Source organism: Populus alba, chromosome 6 (assembly GCF_005239225.2).
Source record: "Populus alba chromosome 6, ASM523922v2, whole genome shotgun sequence".
Classification (NCBI taxonomy): Eukaryota; Viridiplantae; Streptophyta; class Magnoliopsida; order Malpighiales; family Salicaceae; genus Populus; species Populus alba.
Window position 1 is genome coordinate 12,049,832 of NC_133289.1, and position 12,430 is coordinate 12,062,261.

The following is a 12,430-nucleotide window of genomic DNA, read 5'->3' on the forward strand; positions in this document are numbered from 1 at the left end:
CTCCTACTTATTTATGTTTTTTTAATGTTTGTTTCTAACTTGTATTAGTATTATGATATTTTTTTTAGTTTTGTTTTGATTAATAGATAAAAATATTGTTTTTATTATTTAAATATTGTTTGGAGTTATCGTTGATATTAACTAAGTGTCGGACAAGACGTGTCTGACTGATTAGTACATAAAATTCGTCTTGGTCCTTCGATATTCGATCTTACTGGAGGCCATTCCGCGTTCAAGTTTCAAATACGCGTGATTTGATTTTAAAGTGGAAGATGAGGAGAAAATAAATATCAAACATGACGGTCATTGCAGGGAGCGTGACCAGGCAACAGAACTCTTGGTGTTTGAAACTTTAGACAAGAAGTTGTCAATCCTCCCTTGACATTTCTTACAAGGGGAAGAGATTACTGTAGTCAAAATCTAGCGTGTGATCAAGGCAGGTAGCTCTATTCATCATTACATGCCACAACAACCATATCCAAGGTATTTTGTTTTTTACCATTTCCAAATATTCCACCGAAAGGGACATGAATTTCGATAATAATTGCAGATGAGAGTTCCATTAAGAAAAGAAATCATCCATCAATAAAGCTTAATTACATGAACTAATAGTGAGATTGATAGAGTTAGATGATCTACAAATAGAATCATTGAAGCCTAAGCTTAAAGCAATCAAGTACGAGAGCTAAAAAAAAAGGGGGTGAAAAATAGCAGGATTCAACCCCACCGAAAAAACCGAATAAGGTAGCAAGCCTAGCAAGGCCTAAATTGTAAATATGCCTAGAATGAAAACAATTATCAATGGACTAGTGTGTAGATGGAGCAGCCAAGCCGAGCCACGAGAACTCGCCTTCAACTGGCTTGTTAGACGTAGTTGCTGCAGGATTTATTTGGTATGGAGCCTTTGCGATGATCCTGAGCGAAGGACACAAGTAAACAGCACGATCAATCAAATGAAACATAGAATCAACAAAGTCGTACATTTTATTTTCTAGTTACATTAATCAACATGATTTGAATCTTGTGCATAATCCGCAGCAAATGGCAAATGATTTTCATGTTCTTTGGCATGGTCTCCTACCTGTCTTTTCTCTTCTCCAAAAAACGGTGGAGGGATGCTCTCCTTGCAATTGGAAGATCTGAAGTTCAAGAGAAAACCATTTATTAGAAACATGGTGTCAAAAGATCCAGTCACTCTCCCTAATCTGTGTCCCATGCAAATAAAGAAATCATGGGAAAGAGTTTACCATTAGCTATAGGTTGAGGGGCTGGTTGCATGCACTCTTGAATCAAGTTATTGCCAAAATTAGGAAGAGCATTTGAGCTAGACGGAATTGAAATGGTGGACTCAATTGGAGTTTTTGATATATTAGGAGCGAGGGCAGGGTGACTGTTGGCTGGAATAGAAGGAAAGGCATTCTGGATCTGGGAGCTTCCCTTGCTGGCTAAGAGCATCACTTCCTTTGCCTTGTCGGCCGGGAAATCGTTGAAGACAATAACTCTTCCGGCGTAGAATATAGTCATTTGCGCAGTTTGGGGTTCTGCGGTGGCAGACTTGCTAACACTGCACAAGGTTCAAAAATATTAATCAGTAAAAGCAGAATTCCAAGTACAGATAACGAGTGACCACATAGACGTGGGACTTCAAGTGCAGTAAATTCACCGACACATCCTCAATAACATGATTTAGATCTCACTTGTCTGTCCGATTTTTCCACATCTCACATGTTAAGAAAACGGATTCACATGCCAATCAAGTCCATGGATAAAAGAGGTAGTAAATCCACACAAACCTTGAGTCAAGTTTCTTCGGGACATCTTCCATGGGAGCAAATCCAGCTTGTTGAGGGAACAAATCCATTGACGTGAAATTCCGAGGAGCCCCCATGTTTTGGCACGAAATGTGACCTGGTTTCTCGCTCACCGGAAACAAATTCATGGTGGACGGGGAGCGACGCAGCATCTCAGACGGACCTGCAACATCCCGATACAACAATCTAAACATCAGATCTCTTTCTCCTGTTTCTCTAACTTGTATAGCTACTAATGTTGACTCGAAAGAACAGACATGTAAAAGCAAGCAGTGGCTTGTTTATAATGAGGCAGAAGAGAAATCTGGATCGAGTTTCTTTCTAACCGAAACAGAAATAATCTCAACAGAATTTTGAACATTTAAACAGACTTATAATTAAATTAGACACATGCATTAAAAAAAAAAAAAAAACTGAATTTGAGTATTCCGAGGAGCGGCGGAAAAAAAGGGCACGTTCTCTGACCCATAATTAACAGGAACATGTCAAATTAAGTCTGAAAAATTCTTGGATCTAAAGTAAAGATAAATACTTCAAGATAAATCAACATTACAATTTCCTGAAGTGGTCAAAGTGATTTGCAGATCTAAAAGCGTTAATTACTGCCAACAAATTATCCCCTTCAGCTCTAAAACAAATCAACAGGGCATTCATCAATGCAAACAACAATTTTATTTTTATTATTTTTATGAAGAGAAAAGAGAGAGGGAGGCTGGAATAAAGGGTAACCGTAATCAATTTTTTAAAAAACAAGAATAAATCTTCCTGAACTCCTAAAAGAGATGGTTAAAACAGAGAAAGGAGAGGATTCATACCGTTTTTATTCGGGGTTGATTCGCTGGTGGATGCCATGCCAAGATTAAGATCTCCGAAACTACCTCTCTCCTTCAAGTATTGACTCAACAGACTACAAGTTTGCGAGAAGCTCGGCTTCTCGCACATCTTTCCCATCTTCTCAACGAATTCCGTCGAGCCAGACATCTTCTGTAGTTTTCCAAATCTCAAAAAGCAAAAGACAGAACTAAAAGATGATTCCGATGTGCGTATGTGTGGAAGAATGAATGAGCTCTTTGCAGTATGTATTTGTTACAGCACAAGGATCGGAGAGGGGAGAGATAGGGTTGTCTTTATGGAGGAGTACTGGAAATTAAAAGAAGCACGAGGATTATATGGGCATTTTAAGCTTGTTTCCTTGCAGCTTCGCAGATGGTTCAAATTTATTACTCTACTTTAATGCTACCATTATTAGTCGTCTTTTTGTTTTATTTATTGGTGTATTTCAAACACGTTTTCTTTGCATTTCTAAACGGCGATGTTTGCGTTCCCTCCGACTCCCTCCTTTTTCTTTTTCTTCATTATCTTTATCCGCCTTCCCATTATCATATTGCTCACGTTTTTGTCCTTTATTTACGGAATTGCCTCCGCATCTTATTTACGGAATTGCCTCCGCATTTTACTGTAGCTCACTTTTTATCCATAACAGTAATAATACTCTGTAATTGTAGTTGCTTTCATTACATTTGCACTTGTAAGTTGTAACACGTGAATACTTTACTTGTATACCTCTCCTGACCACTGAAGGCATCCCAAACTAATTAATTAATTAATTAAGACTGTCGTTTAATTTAACGCGATAATCTTAGTAGACGGCGCTTAAAATAACGGCGTTAAGTGCGGTGCCGACCTGCTGGTAAACAATACGACCAAGAGTGGGGCACCACCCCATACCAGTGGTTTTCCTTTTTTGTTTTTTTTTTTTTTCCAAAAAAAAACAAAACAAAGCGGCAATTGAACGTTTCCTCGACCAACTAATAAGAGACACGTGGGGGAAACGATAGGTGAAGGTAATTGCCCGTGGGAAATCCCAGACCTGTGATAGATTAAAAAAAGAGGATGGGACATCACCATGTCCCTCCTTCACAAGATTTTCATGTGTTCCCATTTATCTCATGCTGTCCTGTCGTCTCATCTCTCCTCCCCCAAGCAACACAAACATTTCATGTGTTGCCGCCTCCTTTGTTTTCCTGTTTTTTAAATAATTTCAAAACATTTTACAAATTTTATCTTTATTTTACTTTAAATTAGTTTTTTTATAAATTTTAAAATTTTAATATATTTCTAAAAAATAATACTCCAAAAAAATAACTGCTACTAGAGGTGAGAAAAATACCAAAAAATTGATTAAATTAAAAAAAAATAATAAAAAAACCGATTAAACCGATTAAAATTAAAAAAAAAAAAACCTAACCAATTCAGTTTAGTTTTGTTTAATAAGCCTGAAACTGAAAAAATTAAACCGAATCGAACCCAAATAAAAAAAAATTAAGCCAAACAAAATAAATTAGATTTTATTCTAAAATAACCAAACAAAACTGAAACTGATCGGTTTGAATCAATTTTAATTTTTTTTATAAAAAAATTAATTTAATTTTTTTTATATAAAAATCAAATCAAACATAAACCACTATTAAGGATCTCAAACTCCTTAATGCAATCTTTTTACACCGACAATCATGCCCTCCATTTTAGATGCAGGGCTATAAGAGTAACCACAAGATTATATTTAACTCTAAACTTATATGTAAAATTATTTATTTAAATTAAATTTATTTTATTGGTATGTATATATAAAAGTCAAACCTCTTTATAGTTTATACAATTCAAATGAGCTTACAGATTGAAATAAATCTTGAAAATCAATCCTTAACACCAACTTAGCTTATTTCCAAAACCCTGTCTTAAAGAGAGTCACAAACATTAGCACGAATCAATGGCGAGTGTCTTCGAAGCAATGGACGTTGTCGCAAGTGACTAGAACATGAATTCAAAAGGCATTATCTTTCTATAATCAGACTATTAATTCTTAATCTTCGCGTGCCTGGGTGTTGGACCGCTGCATTTGAAATAAACCACATTCTCTTGTTCTTGTTGGGCAAAAAATACTTAATTTTCTTGCACTTATTACTTGACCAACTATTACCTATACCACAACTAACATCTTTCAAGAATTCTTTGACACCCAAAACAATCAATATTCTCTTCCTCCTTTTTCAAAAATAAAATTGATTTTTCAATCTTGTGACAGCTAGGAACATGGTTAAATTTGTATCTTTTAAAAATTAACTTTTTATATTTTTTTATTATTTTAATATTTTGATATCAAAAATAATTTTAAAACAGTTCCTCATATTATTAACGTTAAGAATTCTCCATTAAATTTGGAAACCAAGTTGTAACTTGGAAATAATAGATTCTCCACATCAATTTTTATTAACTTTTTAACTTCTTCCATAAATTTATAATCCACGTTACAATTTGAGAAGCATAATTCTTTAACTTCATTTCTTAATAGACGATTGAATACATCATTAAATATTGAATTTAGACTACCATTCCACTAACCAAGTTCTTCAAACTCAATTTATACCAATCTTGAATTAAAAAAAAAAAAAAAACTCCTTCATTGTACTTATAAAGATTCAAATTATATTTAGAATATTCTATTGAAGAATTTCGTGGTAAATCAATTTCTTTAAAAACTTTTTCTTAAAAAAGTTCTTAAGTTTCAACTAACAAATAGATGGAGCTACATATTTTTTATATAAAAATAAACATTTTTATACATGCAAAATAAATTTCAAATACTTAAATGATACAATATTCTAGTAGTTGAAACTCCAAAATATATCAACATAACCCATCTATTTATCTATATATGTCCACGTTGTCTACTGGATGATTCGGGTTCATTAATAGCATGACCGGATCTTACTTTTGCTCTTGTCTAAGTGGTCTCGTCCTCTGTCATGGCATCATCAAAAGTTAACATTTCTGCAAAAGTATCAAGTCCATTGCGATAAACATTGAACTACCGAGACACAAGAGTGTATCCTTTTTTTCTTCTTCAATATTACGAGCACATATGCAACCTCTTGACCCTCCCATAGCAACAAGTCAACCCAATATTAATAAAACATTAATGTTAAATTAAAATATCAAAAAATAAAAGTCAACATTTAACATATATTAATTCTATAAAGATTTGATTATTTATGATATTTAAACTGCTCGACATGTTACTTGTATTGTTGTATGTAGGAAGAGGACCCTGCTCAGGATTTAGTGTAATGCCCTGATATGTGATGCTCATGTACCAAATCATATACTTCTTCTTTGTAATCACATAATGCATCTCTATAAATATCTCATTCATCTATGCATCTCTCTATGGTATATAAGCTTCATGGTGGTTTAACTAGACATAATCATCATTTTTACCCTGATAATTTATAGCGTGTAACAAATTACTCGTATTGATGTTGACTGCAATGTGTTGTCTGTGGATCAATTGTTGCATTATCTGATCTAGGCAATGTATCTTAATCATCTAAAAAAAAATAAAATTACAACACCACTAATGTCAATATGTTCATCCCGCTAGTGTAAGTAGTCAAAACAACCACCTATCTTTCATTTGAATAAGGCGTTCGTATGACTTGAATAAGATAAGTTTCTTAAATATTAAATAACAATAATTCGATGAAATTAAGCTTTTTCTTTAACAAATAGTTCAAAAAATACTCTACTAGCACATCACCTAGCATTACAAATATGTTAGTTTAATTGCATTTGTAAAGTTACAATTAAACAATATAAATGCATATAATTGCAAAAGAACATTTCAATACTTGCATTCTAGTGAGAGTTGAAGTGTAACCCTCATAGTTTTGACAGATATAAGTGACATATAGGCATTAAAGGTTGACCCATATAAAGATGCTCCCAATATCATAATTTGTTTTAATAAAAAATGAGGTATTTATTTCATGTTAATAATAAACATTTAAAATGTAAATAGTCATTTTAAAATTTTTTTATTCATACCTGTAGAAGTAGCAAATATCTGTTAACTTATTTGGCCCTCTTCTTTCATATAAGACATATATGTCTGTACAAGCATACCAATATAGCAAATCCCCAACTATATGTGAGAATGACATCAAAATCATCTATAAGCGTCAGATAAATTAAAGGCATATATCTTCTCGTGATGTCTATGACATATAGGAAGGTTGACCCATATAAAGATGCTCCCAATATCATAATTTGTTTAATAAAAATGAGGTATTTATTCATGTTAATAATAAACATTTAAAATGTGAATAGTCATTTAAAAATTTTTTTATTCATACCTGTAGAAGTAGCAAACATCTGTTAACTTATTTGGCCCTCTTCTTTCATATAAGACATATATGTCTGTACAAGCATACCAATATAGCAAATCCCCAACTATATGTGAGAATGACATCAAAATCATCTATATGCGTCAGATAAATTAAAGGCATATGTCTTCTCGTGATGTCTATGACATATAGGCATTAAAGGTTGACCCATATAAAGATGCTCCCAATATCATAATTTGTTTTAATAAAAAATGAGGTATTTATTTCATGTTAATAATAAACATTTAAAATGTAAATAGTTATTTTAAATTTTTTTTATTCATACTTGTAGAAGTAGCAAACATTTGTTAACTTATTTGGCCCTCTTCTTTCATATAAGACATATATGTCTGTACAAGCATACCAATATAGCAAATCCCCAACTATATGTGAGAATGACATCAAAATCATCTATAAGCGTCAGATAAATTAAAGGCATATGTCTTCTCATGATGTCTATGAATAATACACTGCCAATCAAATGTGGTATATATGTTTTGACATACCTATATTACACATTAAAATTATCATATTAATCCACATATACTTAACAAATAATTATAATTTAATTGATACCTCTGCAAGACCTCGTTATTAGCATCATTTATTGATGTGATAAATATCTTCTCAATCCATTTAAAACATATGGTACCCCCTTCAATTTAGAAGGAGGTGGCGTCAATCTAAATGCATACTCGCATAATGTAATTTGATTATGCATAGTAGTAGATGTGACTGCTCGTCCATCGATAAACAATCTAAGCAAAACTACCATGTCCTGTAGTGTCGGTGTCATCTCTCCATGCCTAAGATGGAATATGTGTATCTCACGTATCCATCACTCAATTAGTTTATGGATTAAGTTGTGGTCAAGCTTGATGTGCTCCAAACAATTGATGTATAAAAAACTAGCCTGGAACACATATGGTTGAACCCGCTCATGTTGTCTCATTCGCTTATGTATAGGACAAAAAATCATGATCTTATCTTGCATAATAGTTTAAAATAGAATTAAATAAATATATAATACATTTAATATTAAGTAATAAAATATTTATTGAAATCAAGTATTCTTACAATCCAGGTGAAAATATCCACAAGATACTGTAACTCAAACTCTTTATGAAAATAGTCATGCTCTCCGGGAATGTCATCATCATAATATGACCACTCACCATGAGAAGAAGATAGTTCGCCTCACGTGCTTGGCATTCTATGTAAGAGTACTTGTGTTTAATGTGAAATTAGATAAGTTCAATTTGCTTTTAAAAGAATATTATAATATATTTTAACAAATATTTGTTTTGTCATACAATTGTCTTGTCATACATACTTGTCGATTAGAACATGTTTTCCTATTATAGCTTATTCCATTGCATATGTGACGTATATAATGTGCAAGACCCTCTCTTGCATGCATTTTGTTGTGCAAATGAGTAGACATTCGTCGAACACACCTGAATTTCCATCTAGATAAGTCTACTTCAACTAGGGATCCGGTGTAATCACTCCATTCTAACTCATTTGGTAATGGACAAAATGACATGCCATATGTTGATGTGTAACTTTGAACCATGTAATGATTATCAATAAACTATGTAAAGTCTAAGTGATTCTTAGCTTAACATGCGAGAATATGTGAACATGAACATTGTGATGTTTGTCATTTTACAACAAATGTATGTTCTATGATTCAATCTAATTATCTATCTAACTTTTTTTACAACTCCCGGTTTAAGGGGTGTTTGGATTTGAGTTTCAATATGCTTTTCATAAAAAAAAAAATTAAAAACATTGCTTCAAATTAATTTTTTAGTGTTTTTAGAATATTTTGATGTGCTGATGTTAAAAATATATTTTTAAAAATAAAAAGATAAAAAACATTATTTTTAAGCCAAAAACATTTTGAAAAGCAATCGCTACCACACTCCTAAACACCTCATTAATAATGGTGTTAACCTGGAAAACATGTTGCTTGGAGTTAAACAACATTACAATATAATTTCTTAACCTATCCTTGCTCATTGTCAATTCAACTGAAATAATAGGGGCCAAATTATTCTACACTGAATAAAATCATTTGTTTCACATCTTCGTTTGATCCAATAACTATTATACTTGTAAAATGTTAATTACATTAAAGTTGAAACAGGTAATACATGAACATCTTTCAAAATATGATTAAATTATTTTGAAAGATTAGTTTTTATATTACTATACCGGTCATCATAACATAATGCTCATTTTTCCTTTTGTTCTCATTCAAGCCATTCTTGATGTACTGGGTTCAACTTGCATATTCTTTTATGCTACAAATCAAATTCACATTTTTAAGGTTTATAACACATCCTCATCAAATCTTTTTTCATAAATAGATCAAAGAATTTATGATTGAAATTGCTAACAGAATATTAGGCACAATACTGATGGTATCCTATAGGTTCATATCAAATTTTTGTTACTCCATTCTTTATGCTTGCATGTTTATCTAATATTATAGATATACTTATTCAATCATTGGTAACATATCTCTATAAGTAACAATAAAACAATATCCAATTAGAATTATTTTTTTCATCAATAATTGCAAGAGCTAATGAGAATATTGCATTATTTGTATAAAAAACAACTACAATCAATAACTTCCCATCATATCACCTATACAAATATATGTCATCAATATTGATAAGTGGTAAATAGTACTTGAAGCCTTCAATATAAGCTTCAAATGACCAAAAAAACTCTTCAAAAAACCATTATACTATCATCTAGATTTCCTTTATGCATCCATTCAACACTTATTTCAAGATTTTATTCTTTTGTTGCTAACAACAATCTTTATAATTTATCCAAAGACTCCTCATGTGAACCGAAAAGATGGTTAAACACCTTCTATTTTGCAACTCACGCTTCATCACATGATATTTTATACTTTCAATGCAATTTTATTTCATCTGGTATACTTGCAACCGACATTGAAAGATTATTTATCACAAGGGTTGATATAATATTAACAATAAAATTTACATCGAGCTTATGGTGATTTTTTGGGACTAAGGTCGAACTACATATGTGTGGCCCTTTTTAATTTTTTTCCCTCAAATAAATCCAACCTTTTATAATATCCCTCACATAAATACTACTTCCATTCAGATGCTTGCACGTATTATAATTGAATAAATATCGAGTTCGATCATTGGACTTAGTATTCAATTGAATATGTAATGTCCCATCATTTAATTGCATTAACCAATTCATTCTTATTGTTGAATGTTTGTTCAACCTCCAAATCAGAGCCTCTTGATAAACATTATAACTAAGTTCCCAATCACGAGAAACAACAAAAGTATACCAAAAAATATCTTCAAAATCAGGAATATGAGGTGTTATCTCATTATCAACCTCGTTATCAACATTTACAATCACATTCGGGTCTAATATCTCACCATATTTACTATTACTAGGCTTAGAATAGTCAAATCTATATTGATCAACAAATGAATTATCAAACATAGTATTATCAATACAGGATAATACTGATGTTCACCAATTTGACATCTCCAAGTTATTTCAGCAACAATATTATTATAATTCCATCCAAGTCCATGACAAATAGTTTCTTTCATTTCAGCATATGACATTCCTAAATTATAATATAACAACAAATTGCTCCTACCATTGTATGTGATATTATTGTTCACATCATGGACAATAATGACACCATAATGATATAACATAAATATATTATAAGACATTTTGTAAAGATAAAATAAGAAAAATCAAATTCTAGTTAATTGAATGTAATTTTAACTAAATTGCATTACCCAAAACCTAATTATCAAAACTCATAGTAAATTTAATCAAATTCTCAAAATTTAATGTAAAAGCATACTTGATCAAAATTAAACATATTTCATGATATCAAATCTATTTGATATGTAATCCTTAGTTGCATTAAATCAAACCCATATTCATAGCAAATTAAAATAATTCAAAGAAAATATCAAATTCAGTAACTTATTCACAATTCAATACAACGAGTTTTCATTATACAATTTTTTTTATCTTTTGGATTTTACAAGTTATTCTCATTTTTTTTTTTTGTTTTTCATTTTTCCAATATTTTTAATGAATTATTTTTATTTTTATAGGATTGTTCATATTTTTAAATTAAAATTTTTATTTTTTAAGGATTTTCAAAATTAATTTTACTTTTAGGGTTGTAGGATATTTTTGTTTAAAAATGACAAAAGAGACATATGAGATAGGATATAAAAAACATATGAAAGTGAGAATTTCTTAAAAGAACTTGTGAAAGAAAGCGCATAATATATAATAACTAGTTATAATGACCCATGCTCAGCCACAACTCGTATAAAAAAATTAAGAAAAAATGATGTTCAGTCATCACAAGCGTGTTTTAAAAAAGAAAAACGTTGAATGATGAAAACAAACAATAAAATAAGAAGAAGAAAATGATATCAACCTATGTTAACCCATTTAAGCCCGTGACCTTATTCATTTTACTAGAAACAACAAATTTAGAAAAGCCTTGAAGCTTAGTTTTCAACTAATTAAATGTTGAAGAGTAAAATTTAAAAAACAAACATACAAAAAGATAAAAAGAAAATATCAATTGTAAGCTAAAAAAAGGCTCGAGCTTACCCAGGTTAACACGCTATATCCATGGGTCAAATTATGAGATAGAGATAAGCCGGCATAAAAGAAAACAAAGAAAATCACGAAACTTGATTTTTAAAAAGACCAATATCAAATTATGAGATGGAAAAAAACAAGTAAAAAAAAATTGATGTCAACCCTTGTTAGCCCATAAAACCCATGTGTCGAGCCATTTGATCGAAAAAACCATGAAAACCAGTTCTTAACAAATCAAATATTAAAGGAATAAATAAATAAAAAATCAATGAAACAAAAACAACAAAAGAAAGAACAATAATTAAAAGCGAAAAACAAAATGTGTGAGCCCACCTGAGTTAACTTGTCAAATTCATAAGTTATGTCATGAGATTAGGATAACCTTATAAAAACAAAAACAAAGAAAACCATGATGTCAATTTCTTTTTTTAAAAGCAATGTTGAGTAATGAGATAAAAAAAATAAGTAAAAAAAAAAAAAATATGAACCCATGACCCAGGCCATTTGATTGGAAACACAAAACCTAGATAAAACATGAAGTTCAAATTTCAATCAATTAAATATCAAATGTTGAAATAAAAAAAAATCATAAAAAAGAATTCAAAAGAAAACATAGCAATTAAAATAATAAGGATTATTTGAAGAAAAAAAAGTAGAGGATGGATAATTTTTTACTGAAGGGCTAAATTTAAAAAGAAAAAATTAATTTTACAAAAGAATTAAAAAAAGAAACCAAAAAAA

General features: G+C 30.8%; 1 protein-coding gene across 1 annotated transcript; it reads right to left on the minus strand.

Moving 5' to 3' along the window:
- Positions 1–562: 562 nt before the first annotated feature.
- LOC118048099 (protein TIFY 10A) lies at positions 563–3,042 on the minus strand. The gene is made up of 5 exons (XM_035057645.2): positions 2,627–3,042; positions 1,794–1,974; positions 1,248–1,564; positions 1,082–1,139; positions 563–915 (listed from the first exon to the last, which is right to left on the minus strand). The coding sequence occupies exons 1-5, from the start codon at positions 2,790–2,792 to the stop codon at positions 807–809; spliced, it is 831 nt and encodes a 276-aa protein (XP_034913536.1). The 5' UTR covers positions 2,793–3,042; the 3' UTR covers positions 563–806.
- Between the last annotated feature and the right edge of the window lie 9,388 nt (positions 3,043–12,430).